Below are 14,783 nucleotides of genomic sequence, written 5' to 3'. Positions count from 1 at the left end.
TCCATCTCTTTCTGACCCATCATTTTCAGTTTGGTATGATAGGGGTTTAAAACAAATAAGAGACCTACTGTATATACATCAGGGGTATTTGATAGCTTTACAAATTTATCTTCCAGATATAATTTACCTGGTACGCATTTATTTCATTATTTACAAATTCGGAATTTTTCCTCTAAATGTTTCCCAAATTTTCCTTCTATACCCCCTGAACAGCCCTGGGAACAGATTATTGCATATAATCTACTTCAGAAAGGTATGATTTCAAAGATTTATCGTTTTATTTTAAATCTAAGGGTTGATTCTGATGTCAAAATTAGAAATGCATGGGATAAAGAGTTGGGAATCCAGCTGACCCAAGATATTTGGGATGACCCCATTGACAGAATTCGATCTTCCTCATCTTGTGCTCGTCTTAGTTTGATTCAATTTAAAGTTGTGCATAGGATTCATTTCTCTAAATCTAGGCTTTCTCAGATTTACCTGGATGTTGTGGATATATGTGATAAATGCAAAGGCTCTCCATGCAATCTTGGCCACATGTTCTTTCTTTGTCCCAAATTATATCATTTTTGGTCTAATTACTTCACAATTATGTCTTCTGTTCTGAAAGTAAATTTGCAACCTTGTCCATTTGTTGCCATATTTGGTATCCTCAACCCTACTTTAGTGCTAAGTTCTGCTCAAATGGAGATTGTTGCTTTCACATCTTTATTGGCTAGACATACTTTACTGTTACACTGGAAGTCTGATAAATGTCCCTCAATATCCCTCTGGGTTAAAGATATGATGTTTTTTTTGAAGCTTGAGAAAATCAAACACACCCTTCGAGGGTCTACACAGAAGTTTTACCAAAAATGGCAATGCTTTCTTTCGTATTTTTCAAACTTGGAAGTTTTGCCCAATTGAAGGTGCCTGCTGCTGAATTTTGTGTTGGTTATAAGTATGGGTAGTCATATCTGATGAGTATATTTTTTAGTTTATTTTCCATCAGGTTGACTTTGAGCTGAGATGGGAAAGGGGGGATCGGGGTTTTTTTTTTTTTTGTTTAATTTTCTTTTCTGAAACTGCTGGGTTGTAATTTTGGAATTTCTATTTTTGTGTAAATGTACTGAGTGTATTGATCAATATGTATCCATAGTGAGATGTTTATGTATGTTTTGGCTCTAATAACAGAAAAAATAAAAAAACTGTTAACACTTACAGCACCGTGCAAAATCCTCCACTGAAGGTCGCTTACCCTCTTACTCAAAGGGGGCTTATAAAAAACTCTCCATATTGGTTTCTGATTATCCCCGACTTTAAACCTGTCTCTCCAAACAGTATCAGTTCTTCCACTTAATTGTTTCTTATTCAATCCTTGAACAACCAGTTTATACAAACATTTTCCAATCAACATACAAAAAATAAAATCTTTTTGAGTGATCAAAAGATGGCCCGTCAATTCTGAGAAATCAATATTCAGTCCCATTTCTGGAAACGGATCCGTAGAATCAGAGAGTTCTTCTCCATTACAAAAGTCCACCAGCATCTGCTTTTCATCCAAAGTCAATTTTCCAAGCCAGAGATCTAAAATAGTCCTCATGACTCGAATCAATTTTAATCCAAGCAAAGAAGCTGTCGCCTCTGTGTTTTGAAGTCCTGGTCCAGCCGTCTCCACAATGTGTCTTAATTTTTGAACTTTTTTCTGCAGCAGTCTTCTTGACAATCCGACTCTATCTTCTAACGCCAAACGTGCCTCAAAAATTAATGGTTCTTCTAGAAGCCAAAACAAAGATACAGTTGGTTCCAGTTTTTTCCACTCAAAAATTGTCCATGCTCTAAACAAACTTTTATAAAACATTGGCATTTCATACAACAATAACATTTTACAATTTAACAAAAACAAAGAAACATCTAAACCAAGACCTCCTACTCTTTCCAAAATAATACTTGTTATTGGCTTCCACAAAATATCCTCCTCCCTCCCCATGAGATATTTCTGAATAAACTGTAACCTGAACGCAGAAGTTCTGCTCTCTAGATGAACCAATCCTTGTCCACCCTCCTCTTTAGGTAAGAAAAGCACAGCCTGGGAGACCCAATGTTTGTCATCCAAAAAAAACTTAATCATACAAGATTGAATTCTATTTAGTAATCCAACAGGTGGCACCAAACATGCTAACTTGTGCCATAATAAAAAAGCAATTAAATTATTTATAATGAGCACTCTCCCTCTATAAGACATCTGCGGTAGCAACCATCTCCATTCGCTAACCTTCCCTCCACTTTCTCCATCACTCCCTCCCAGTTCTTTTTTTCTGTGTTCTCATCTCCCAAATATACCCCAAGATATTTCAAACCCCCTCTTTTCCATTTTAAACCTCCTGGAAGTTGAGGAAGCCCACTAAACCGGCTTCCTATTGCCAGAGCTTCACTTTTAGCCCAGTTGACACGAGCAGCTGACAATTTACAAAACAACTCAACAATTCTACCTAAATTATTCACTTCTTCTTGATTTTTAACAATAATAATATCATCAGCATACGCTGATAAAGTAAAAGACACATTACAACTTGGAAAAACCAGTCCCTCAATATTTGACCTGATTTTCTTTAACAGTGGTTCAATAGACAGAGCATATAACATTCCAGACAAAGAACAACCTTGTCGAACACCTCTTGTGACTGTAAAAGGTTTACATAAACAGCCATTAATTTTCAGTACACTCTCAATGTTCTCATATAGAACCATAATCTTGGCAATAAAACTAGAGTCGAGACCAAACCTTTCCAACACCCTCCACAGGTAACGGTGCTCGACTCTGTCAAAAGCCTTTTCCTGGTATAAAGAAACTAAACCAGTGTTGCATCCCAATGATCTGGAGACGTCCAAAATAACCCTAACCCTAATATCCAAAATAAGGGAAATATTATCAAACATCGATCTGCCAGGGACACAGTAAGTTTGCGTTTGATGAACAACCTGCTCCATCACCTTTTTCAGACTGTTTGCCAACACCTTTGACAACAGTTTATAGTCTGTACACAACAGAGAAACAGGTCGCCAGTTCTTAATCTCCTGGAGATCACCTTTCTTTGGTAGCAATGTGAGAACTGCTCCCCTGCAGCTCTGAGGTAGAAATCCTTCAACAAAACTCTCCTCAAAAACCTCCAAGAGGTCAATGCAGAGTTCAGACCAGAACGCTCTGTAAAATTCACTGGGAAGTCCATCGATAACAGGTCCTTTCCCACCTTCCATACTTTGCAGAGCAGCATGAATCTCCTCCAAAGTTATGGGCTCTCCCAACTCCTTGGCAAAATCAACATAAACTCTTGGAAGATCACTGCAGAAGTCGTTGAAACTGTCTTCATCCTCGCTGTATTCCGAGCTGTATAGATCTGCATAGAAATCCGCTGCTCTCCGCCTGATGTCACTGTCTGCAGTCAAAAGAACATCTGCATTTGATTTCAAACCATGCATAAACTTGCTCTGTCCTTGCTTCTTTTCCAAAGAGAAGAAAAACTTTGTCGGCGCGTCCATTAAAGCAACTTTCTGAAATCTGCATCGAACCAGCGCTCCCTGTGTTCTTGAGCCCAGCAAATCAGCTAAAGCATCTTTTTTCGACTTGAGGTTCTCAAAAAGACCTCGATTTCCTCTGGATTGTGCAGAAACCTGTAACTCCACTATTTCAATCTCCAGATCTCTAATAGATTTTGTTAAACTAGATGAAACATTGACAGTGTACTGTTGACAAAGTTCTTTAATTTCAATTTTCCCCCGATCCCACCACTGCCCTAAAGATGCAAAATCCTCTTTTCTAGTTTTGTGCATTCTCCAGAATGAAATAAACGTTTCCTTAAAATTGGTATCCAATAATAAAGCAGTGTTAAAATGCCAATAAGCAGATTTATGTCTGATATTGGCAATAAACGGACTACAAGAAACCAAAGCATAATCTGAAAAACTTACAGGATGGATACTACAGTCTTGAAAAATTCCAAAATTATGTCTAAAACTATATATTCTATCCAACCTAGCTGCAGAAAAAGAATGGTCTGTGTTTCTAGCCCATGTATATTGTATTTTATGAATGTGCATTTCTCTCCAAATATCAACCAATGAAAATAAATCAATCAAATGTTTTAAGAACGTTGTCAAAGCTGGATGAGGTTCAAAATGATTCCTATCCAATTGATAATTTTCTGTACAGTTAAAATCTCCACCCAAAAAAGAAAATCATCCGTGTCACACTTACACAAAACATCTTCAAGTTCATGTAACAAACGAATTCTCCCTACTCTTGTATTGGGAGCATAAATATTTACAAAAACAATGTTAAAACACTCATATTTTGCTTTCACCACCATTAATCTACCCTTGATTACTTCTTCAAACTGATAAGATACAGGTAGAAAATTTTTCGAAAACAGAATTGCAACTCCCCCACTGGCCTGGTTTAAATGACTCAAAATAATTTCTCCTCCCCATTTCCCTCCTCCAATCTATTTCATTTAAACAATCACTGTGTGTTTCTTGTACCATTAGAATAGAATAGAATAGAACAGAATAGATTTCAACTTTATTGTCATTGCACTGTCACAAGTACAAGCAACGAGATGTAGTTTGCATCTATCCAGAAGTGCTCTACGAGATATAAATATTTATTTACAGATGTACAAGACTATGTATGTATGGACTATAAGGGGTTATAGAAAGAGATATACAGTAGATATTGTGTATAAATATAAATATGGGAGCTATATGCACAGATTATATAGAATATACAAGAATGTTAGGGAATGGATTATATATGTATATAATATAATACAAGATAAATAATGGCAGATAAAATTTACAGGTTGTATGAGTGTGTGAAGAAAACAGTCCGTGATGTGTGTGTGTGTGAGGATAGTCCATGTGTTATTGTTGTATGAGAGGATAGGGGAGTACAGTCCTTATAGTTTATGTTTTATGTCAGGAGGCGTTCAAAAGCGTGACAGCTGTGGGGAAGAAGCTGTTCCGGTGCCTGGTGGTTCTGGTCCGTAGGCTTCTGTAGCGCCTCCCAGAGGGCAGGAGGGAAAAGAGTGTGTGTGCTGGGTGAGTGGAGTCCTTTGTGATTTTCCCGGCCCTTTTCAAACACCGCTTCCTGTAGATGTCCTTGATGGCAGGGAGCGGTGCCCCGGCGATATACTGGGCAGTTTTCACCACCCTCTGCAGCACCTGCTGGTCGGAGACAGAGCAGTTCCCGTACCAAGCTGTAATACAGTTGGTGAGGATGCTCTCAATGGTGCAGCGGTAGAAGTTCGTGAGGATCTCTGAGGACAGGTGGTTCTTCCTCAGGGTCCTCATGAAGAAGAGGCACTGATGCACCTTCTTAATGAGTTTGGAGCAGCTGACCGTCCAAGTCAGGTCTTCGGAGATGTGGACTCCCAGGAACTTAAAGGTGTCCACACGCTCCACCACTGTCCCCTTAATGTGGATGGGTGGATGTAGGTCAGCGTTCCTTCTGAAGTCCACAATAAGCTCCTTGGTCTTCTCGGTGTTCAGCTGCAGGTTGTTTTTGTCGCACCACTCAGCCAGACGGTCTACCTCCTCCCTGTAAGCGGCCTCGTCATTATCTCTGATGAGGCCGATCACCGTGGTGTCGTCTGCAAACTTAATGATGGCGTTAGAGCCATGGACAGGTCTGCAGTCGTAGGTGAAGAGGGAGTAGAGGAAGGGACTCATCACACAGCCTTGTGGCACTCCGGTGTTTATGATGATGGTGGATGAGAAGTGGTTGTCCAGCCGGACATGTTGAGGTCGACTGGTCAGGAAGTCGAGCAACCAGTTACACATGAGTGAACTGATGCCGAGGTCTGTGAGTTTGGTAATGAGTTGTGATGGGATGACAGTGTTGAATGCTGAACTAAAATCTAAGAACAGCAGTCTGGCGTAAGTGTTCTTACTGTCCAGGTGAGAAAGGACAGAGTGCAGCGCTATAGAGACTGCATCCTCTGTGCTCCTGTTCTGCCTAGTATGCAAATTGGTGGGGGTCTAGTGTGGGGGGGGGAGACAGGATCTGAGGTGTGCTAGGACCAGCCACTCCAAGCACTTGGTAATGATGGGGGTAAGGGCTACCGGGCAGTAGTCATTGAGTCTGGTTGGGTTGGGATTCTTGGGGATTGGGACGTAGACTTGAAGCAGGTCGGTACCACAGCGCGGGCCAGGGACAGGTTGAAGATGTCCGTCAGCACTCCTGCCAGCTCCCCAGAGCACGTTCTGAGGACACGTCCAGGTATGCCATCAGGACCCGCAGCCTTGTGGGATTTAATCCTGCTCAGAGTCGCTCCTACGTCAGTGGGGAGGAAAGTCAGTGGCTGTTGGCCTGGGGTGGTAGCTGCTTTGGTTGCAGTTGTGGTATTCCCTCTCTCAAAACGAGCATAGAAGTTGTTAAGTTCGTTGAGGAAGGAGACATCAGTAGAAGCGGGGGTGGTATTGGGGTTCTTGTACAGTAGTCTGTGAGAATCTGAAGGCCTTGCCACATACATCGGGGGTTGGAGTTAGATAAACGATCCTCCACCTTCCTTTTGTACGTAGTGGTGTTTGGCCTTCTTGATTCCCTTCTTCAGCTCAGCCCTGGCTGCACTGTAAGTCTGTGCATGCCCTGACCTGAAGGCGATGGTGCGGGCCTTCAGCAGGAGACGAACGTCTCGGTTCATCCAGAGTTTCTGGTTGGGGTACATGGTAATGCGTTTGTAGGTGGTGACACGTTCTATGGTGGTGGAAATATGGTTCAGTACAGATGAGGCGTACTGATCCAAGTCTGTATTGTGGAAAATAGTCCAATCTGTATTCCTGAACCGGTCCTGGAGCACAGCGTCTGAGCCCTCTAGCCACACCTTTACTGTCCTCACGGTAGGTTTCACACGTTGGATGAGTGGTAAGTACCGAGGTGTGAGGAACAGGGAGAGATGGTCTGATTGTCCGATGTTGGGGAGGGGTGTCACATTGTAGGCTCCAGCCAGATTGGAGTAGACATGGTCCAGGGTCTTGTCTCCTCTGGTGTGGCAGGAGACATGTTGGTGGAATCTGGGAAGAACTGTCTTCAAGTTGGAGTGATTGATTGATTAACACATTTATATGTTTTAAATTCATCAATTCAAACACACTGATTCTCTTCTTCGCATCTCTGGCTCCATTCAGATTTAAAGTAGAAACTCTGAAGTGGCTCATTATCAAAGATGGGAGAAAAAACACTAAAAGAAAAAACAGACATTTAGACTTCAAACTCATCGTTGTTGTTGAATTCTTGCTTAAGATTTCCGATCAATTTTTTTAACCGGTAAACTTCTTTATCATTGTATCCCCCTTTTCTTTTATTGTTCAACTGAGATCTCGCATGCATGAAAAAAAGTTTCTTGTCAGGAAAAAAATCCTCTACTTTTACATTTTTCATAAATGGCATAATCAAACTCGTCCACTCGCACATTAAGAGCTAAGTTAAGTTCTTCATTCTTTTTATTCAGGATCATGAGGACCTGTCTTCTGTGTGAAACAACGTGCTTCAACTGCGGTGATTTACAACCCGACGGCATTTTCCTAATTGCGGAAACAATTTTCCCATGTCGCGACACCTCTCTCACCAACAATTCATCACTGATAAACGGCGGTATGTACGCAATCGTGACTTTTTTAGCTGGAGTACTCAATGGGGAAACGGACAAAAACACATCGTTCACAACAATGCCTTTTTCAATCACTTTGTTTGCCTTCTCCACGCTGTCAACAAAAATGACCACAGAGCTGTTCATCTGAGCAGCAGATTTAATGCTGCTACAACCTACAACTTCTCCCACCGCCAAACTACATTCCTCCACCGTCATAGTAGGACTATTGGGTAAACCATGTAAGTTTGGTCAAGTCCATTTCCGGCATTTTGCGCCAAAAGGCCGGTATAACACACAGAAATGTAACCAAAAAACACGTAATCTAACTCCACAACCACAATATTTAAAGAACAATATCCAAAAAAACCCCAATAAAGATAGGGAAAACAAAGTTAGAAAATTCTCAATCTCTCAGTCCACTCACCACACGCTCCTCCACCAACCCCAGCATGCAGTGCAAAAGAAAGAAAGAAAAAAGATGAATGGTTCATGGAGAAAAAGCAAACAGATGGCTGACTTTCTCACAGACTGACTGGACAGATGGCTGGATGTCATCATCTCAAAAAAAAAAATTTTAATCAGATAATTGTGTCTAAAATGACAAACTCCAGGCCTAAAGTGGAAGATGAAAAAGAAAGACCATCTTTTAAAAAATATAATAAAAACATTCATAAAAACCCTAAAAGTCCCTCATGTAGACAACGGTATGAAGAAAAACTCTTTACATATAAATATTTCTCCTTACTGGAAAACACCTGAGTAAAATTCCTTTCCAGACCTTTTCCCTGCAGTAGATAAAGCTAATTCAAAACAAAGCACGGGCATGGACTGCCACCTCCTTCTGTTTATCACAGTAGGTTTGAGGAATAGCTGAATTTTAACTTCCTGTGTATTTTTCATGTCCAGATGAACACTTGATGAAGTGAAACATGAATCTGTTTTGTAAGCTCAGATATAAAAAGGAACTTGCCATAGTTTTACAGTTGTAATTATGCTCTGCTGAGGTTTGGCAGTCAAAATTTGAACTAGGGTAAGCTAAAACTGCAACTCGAGGAGTTCTGGGTAGGATGTGTACAGAAAATGCAAAATGTTTATATTTTTTATACTTGTGGCTTATTTGCTGCTCAAACTGTATTGTTCTTTCAGCAAATGTTTTTTTTCTATCTGTATACTCCAGTTTACAACTAATCACATACTTTTATTTACATATTGTACTTATTGCGCATTATTGTTATACATTATTATAATTATTATACATATTATTTAAATTTTTTACTTTTATTGTATATATTTATATTGATACTTTTATTATTATTTATTTATTGTTATTGGAGCCTTGCAACAAATGTACATTTTTAAATGTACATTTGAATGACAATAAAATCTCTCTATGTCTCTGTGTATGTCTAAATTAGTTGATAGTTATTTCAATATCAGTTCATCACGATTAATCATTTTAGCCCTACTCTCAACTGTTCTCAGCATCTTGCAAAATTATTCATACCTGCTGTGGTTTTTTCAATGTTGCCACATTATAACCACAACCTTCACAGTTAATATATTAGCATTTTATGTCATAAGGAAGCACCATTGTAGAGTGGAATTAAAAGGATAAATGGTTTTTCTTTTTATTTGGAAATTAAAAAGTGAAATATTGTTTGTATTTCACTTGTCTTACTGCAATATTCCTAAATAAAATCCAACCATTTGGAGCCGGCTAACTAGTGGCTAACATGTGAATAGCATGTTAACCGCCTATAAATACAGCAGGTGTGTGGAGGTTTGAATTCTTAAACACACATCATGTTGACAAAGAAATGCAGCAGAGAGGTTTATAACTGAATTAGGTTATAAAACTATATTCCAAGCTTTGAATATCTACAGAAAGCTCTTCAATCCATCATCTGAGAATCAAAACAGCATAGCACAACTGCTATAAGAAGCAAATTGGAAAAAGTTTCAGTCTCTGTGCCAAGGCTCAACACATGCCACAATTTTTAGATTATTGCTTTTATTTGTAAAACTAGGCACCGATTCCTTCTACTTCACATTACAAATTGCTTTGTGTTGCTCTCTTAACATAAGGTCCAGATATAATACACTGAAGTTGTGGTTATAATGTGAGAAAACAGGAAAAGGTTTGAGATGTAAGAATATTTTTAAAATTGAAGTTCATGTTTATTGTCTAACACTCACAGATATTAGACAAATTAATAAAAGTAAAAGTATAAAATTGAAGTCTGAAAAAATATAACGTTTGATTTCACTTCTGCATGTTGAGAAATTCAGTTACCTTCTGCTGAACAAGGGGACATTCATGTTGACTACTAAAGAGAGGAACATCTCTTGTTTCTTGTTCCTCCTCTGTTCTCCGCACACAAGCATTAGCAGTCTGCTGGGTGGAGAGACAAATGTTTTTAGTTATTCCTTCAACTTCCAGGAAAAAAAACAAGCAAATATGACCATAGGAAGTGTGCTAAAAAAAGCAGAACAAAGGTTTAGACACAGACACTCACATGTCTGGTTGGAGAGATGCTCCATCTGCCTCCTGGAAGATTTGACAGCACTTCCTCCCCTTGTGTCAGCCGACAGGCAGCCAGTCTGAGTCTGACCTGCCTCAGCGGCTTACTCAACTGGAAAACAGTAGAAATAAATAATATTCCACATGGCCACATTACCTGATAAGTCTCACAAAGGGAAATAGTTTGATCCTTCTGGAGGTCAAAAACACAACAAAAATGCTAACAAAGAAAAAAAGTAATTGTAAACTTGATTGAGATTAAAACATTAACTATTTACCAGCTGAAAGAAATGTATTAGTGCTCCCTGGTGGGTAAACTTCCACATTACAGTTTGCACCCATAAATAACTCAATGTTTATACAGAATCCTGCAGCAACTGCTTAATACTAGATTCAGAGCCTTTTGTTTTCAGACCCGAAACCAAACCGGGGAGAAAATAGCTTTGTCAGCCCGGGTTTAGGCAAAGAATAATTAAATTAACTTATCAATAAACTTTTATTTTAGCTGAATAACAAAAGATTTCATTTAGAAGACATTCTTAAAAAATCATTTACATATTTTTTTTTTTTTAACATTTTACTATGCAACAGTGATTTCAGTGATGTTTTCAGTAGAATTTATAATGTGTGGTGCAATAAATAAAAATAAGGGTGTCTCCAATGTCAGCAAGAAATCCATCAGAGCTTTCTGCTTCTCTTATGCTGAGGAACCTTCACCTCACCTCTGGAGAACTGCTCTGTTGTGTAGCAGGTTCTGAGTGGATATGCTCCTCTTCCTTGCACACCTGCTGGGTCAGGATCTGATGATGTGGAGGTCCTCTGTGGGGTATTACCTAGACAAAGACACACACGTCTACCATGAAAAGATCGGTCAATACAGAAAGCTAAACCACATCATGATCTTTTCAGGAAAATGAATGTCTTGTGTGCCATGGTGCAGCTTGCAAACCACACAGGTGTTTTAAGAAACTGGTATTATTAAGAACATACCAGTGTAAAACATAATGATGAGCTAACTATTAAGCTACATCTTCTAATAAGAAAAATGTCACTGTTTTAGCTGTTGCAAAAACCTAATTTGTTCTCTCTTTTTTTCCATAGTTTCAGATATGAAAAATGGCTGTGAAAATAACAGCAAGTTGCGGCTAGGTATGTGCTGGCATTCTGAAATGTTTGTACCTGACAAGAGGAGATGTAAAGAGTGTAGCTGGCCTAAGTGCAATTAAAAGTGATTTTTGTTTTCTGAATATGTCATAAGGGTACCAGGAAACTTTACAGGGAACCAGAATTGTTTTCTGGGGCCCATTTTTTACATGCTTCTGCCAGGGAACGATCAGATTATCTAGGACAAAACTGACCACAGAAAAAGTAATTGGAGATGGGATAAAATTTTTGTTTTTAGCCTGAACCTACAGGGAAGGTGGAAAACCTTTCAGATTGGGTGAATTTTCTGAACCTTGTGTTTCACTTTATACTCTTCTGAAGTGATATTTGGTGTGTAATATAACAGACATTTCATAAATGTACAAGATTTTGAATAACTTCTGCCTTTAGGTGAGGGTGAAGTCAGAGAGTTCCTCATGTCATAATGTGTGTTAATTGTGTTAAAATGATTTATAGAATTTGAACAATATATTTTCATTTATAGAGCACCACATTACACCATGAAAGAATGTAAGACAAAAACATTGAAAAACAAAGACAAAATAAATGAAGACATAAGCTAAACAAGACAAAGCCTGGAAAAGTAAAAAAACAGAAATATGTAGTTAGCAAACATGATGCTGGTTTGAAGGGCTGACGTAACATTGTTCAATATAAAGTGAAGCAGGGCTGCAATACCAATAAGAGGTGCAATGCTTTCTGCTTTCTTCTTGTTCTCCTCTGAGCTTTTTACACTCTGTGACCTTCAACACTTTGAACAAATCAGCCCTTGCTCTTGTCTGCTTTTTTCCAGGACTTCACAGTCAAGTGGGAATACTTTACCAGGGGATGCGAGTGAGGTTGCTGTTGTCGCTTGCACACGTGAGCTTGATGTGCGACTCGTCGTCGCACTTCATCTTGAAACCGCTTCAGGTTGTCTTCATCCTCCCTTCTCTTTTGTGCCTGTCGCTCCTCAGTTAGCAAAGCAAGGGTCTAAAACAAAACATAGAGCTCTGAAAACAACAAGACTATCAACCCCTAAAATCTCCATTTACAAAAAATGTAATCAGTAACAACAAAGCTAAAATGTTTTAGAATACGGCTATTAAAAATATCTCAACTTGAATCTCTAAACCAAACTGTTTAGCTTCCATTCATATGTAGTGATTTGTTGAATTAGTACAGTTGAACAGTTGAATTATAGTAGAATCATTGTAGCAAAAAGAACCATAAATAGCCATTTTCGGTGTTCGTCTCACATTATTCTGGAGGAATTTTGAGTAGCTCTTCTTAACTTAAATCATGCTACCAGAGCTGTTTTAGAGCAAACTGGCTTCCTCCTGGAAACCACTCCAAACAAGCCTTTCTTTTTCAATTTTTATTTAATACCTTTTGATTGGAGCTCTTGGGTTGTTTTATTGGGATCCCTACTTGTTGGAAGATCGGAGGCTGTCAAATGTTTTCATCTGGTGAATAACATTAAATTCACTAATAATTGTTTGGAAACCATCTTATAACCATGTACAGCTTGATAAATAACACCAATTACTTATATATATATATATATATATATATATATATATGAGGCTTTGTCTTTCTGCATTATAAAAATGCTCAACAAAAGTGACATAAAATGCCTTTTATGTAGGGCCTACTTGCTTTTTTAACTGCTAAATCCAATCCAGCTATTTTTTTTCTTTCAAATTGGATTAAACTACACATCAAAAATCTAGCAAATTATAACAAGAATGTTCGATATATCGGCACCAACATATGTATCAGCCGAATTAGTGATTTTTAACACATGGGTCCGATAAATAAAACTGGGGCTTTGTAAACCACCAATATTCATTTTTACAATGGGCCCCTCTGATACTGGTGGGGGTTTTCACCCAAAGGAGTCGCGATGGTAGAGAAAATACCAGTAAAAAAATTGTAATGTTGCGTCACCATTTTGAAAATTTTTAATATTGGTGCGTCCCTAAATTATACGTAAAATATATCCAGCAAAATTAACCCATAGACAAAAGCCAAACAATAAAACTGATATTTTCAATTTTATAATAATTTATAAAATTGTCAAACTTGACGTTTGGGCTAAATTAATAAATTCCTAATGGTCTGGATAAAAACTATATTAAAAGTAAGGGCTCTATCAAAACAAACGTGACACTTGGCACTACCGTTCATCGCCTTGGTAACGGCTAAATTAAAGCTAACTAGTCGCGGCAGATTTTAAAGCCAAACTTACAGCCGGGTGCTCCAGGAAATCCTGTCCGACTTCCACCCAGGCTCCAACCGCCACCACCGCCTGGTTCCTTTCGGCCAACACTTTACTGGGTCTCGAGTGTCCATGTTGGCTGCTCCTGCTCCCCGAAGATTTAAACCTGCGGTCTGTCGGAACTTTGAAACGGTCAGTACTCATCAGTAACCGAAAACACTGCTGCTTATGTTGACTCCGATTGAATTCAGAAGATTAATTCAACGAGAAACTACTTCGGTGGCTAAATTGACACAAAAAATGAATGCCATTAAGCTTTTAAATTAATGAAAACGATAAAAGACCTGATGTGAGGACAAAAGGAAAATATCTCGGCAGAGGTTTGAATTTCGTTTTAGTGCGGAGCAAATACCTCACTGCTGCCTCCATGTGGACAGGAGGAGACAGTGAACGTCTACATAGAGAGGATTTCTGAAACAACTCCCTGTAGAAAATATAGAAAATAACTGTAAAACAAAGATTTAATCAAATAAATTGTTTTGTAATTTAAATGCTTTTTTAATGAGTGCACTTCTAGAATACTGAAGCATCTTCTGTTCAACTTAATGTGATTAAAGTTAAACTTCCTAATTTTAACAGCAAAATTATTATTGACTCAAATATAGAGGAGTGAGTCTAAGCAATAATTTCAACAATGGCATAAAGACTCTTAGATATTAAGAAGCTTTAAAAATATTACGTATAGATCCAAGTGTGGAGAAGAAGTTTTGGACAGAATAAAGAAGCTTCTTTCTCATCTGTAGTCATTTTGTTTATTTATTTATTTTTTATTGTTGAAATAGGTCTATTTTAAATATTTTTATTTTAAATAAAATGTGTGGATATGAATTGGCATTTTTAAACTGATGCTACACCCTGCACCATTTTTTGTATTGTGCCTTTCATCTAATGTTTGTTTGATATAAAATTTATCCTAATTTTATTTCAAGTCCAAAGTAAAATGAATATATTTTTAAGTCTGGATGTATTGCCAAGAGGTTGTCATCAGAAGTTCAGATATAAATTTAGTACGCATTTATTTTTTATTTTGAATTTTTACTCCACAGGGTTGTTAGGGCAGCAGAGAGAACCATAGGCTGCCCCCTCCCCACTATGGAACAGATTTACACTTCCAGGCTCCACAAGAAAGTTTTGGACATTTTAAATGACTCTTCACACCCTGGCCATGGTCTCTTCCAGCTGCTGCCATCAGGCAAGAGATACAGAGCAA

The 14,783-nt window shown here is 38.4% G+C and overlaps 1 protein-coding gene across 4 annotated transcripts in view; it reads right to left on the bottom strand.

The window, feature by feature from the left end:
• ccdc15 (coiled-coil domain containing 15) overlaps positions 1-13,934 on the bottom strand; it is a 34,796-nt gene extending 20,862 nt beyond the window's left edge. For 3 of the 4 annotated variants that reach the window (XM_032576538.1, XM_032576539.1, XM_032576536.1), the window contains exons 1-5: positions 13,544-13,934; positions 12,136-12,285; positions 10,872-10,982; positions 10,145-10,261; positions 9,922-10,023 (exon numbers count right to left, since the gene is read on the bottom strand). In XM_032576538.1, the coding sequence (XP_032432429.1) occupies positions 9,922-10,023; positions 10,145-10,261; positions 10,872-10,982; positions 12,136-12,285; positions 13,544-13,717 (654 nt within the window). In that variant the 5' untranslated portion in view covers positions 13,718-13,934. The remainder of the gene's footprint in view (positions 1-9,921; positions 10,024-10,144; positions 10,262-10,871; positions 10,983-12,135; positions 12,286-13,543) is intronic. The other variant, XM_032576537.1, reaches the window with a different exon arrangement.
• Positions 13,935-14,783: the final 849 nt, after the last annotated feature.

Source organism: Xiphophorus hellerii, chromosome 11 (assembly GCF_003331165.1).
Source record: "Xiphophorus hellerii strain 12219 chromosome 11, Xiphophorus_hellerii-4.1, whole genome shotgun sequence".
Taxonomy (NCBI): Eukaryota; Metazoa; Chordata; class Actinopteri; order Cyprinodontiformes; family Poeciliidae; genus Xiphophorus; species Xiphophorus hellerii.
This window is presented reverse-complemented; position numbering and strand designations above follow the sequence as displayed.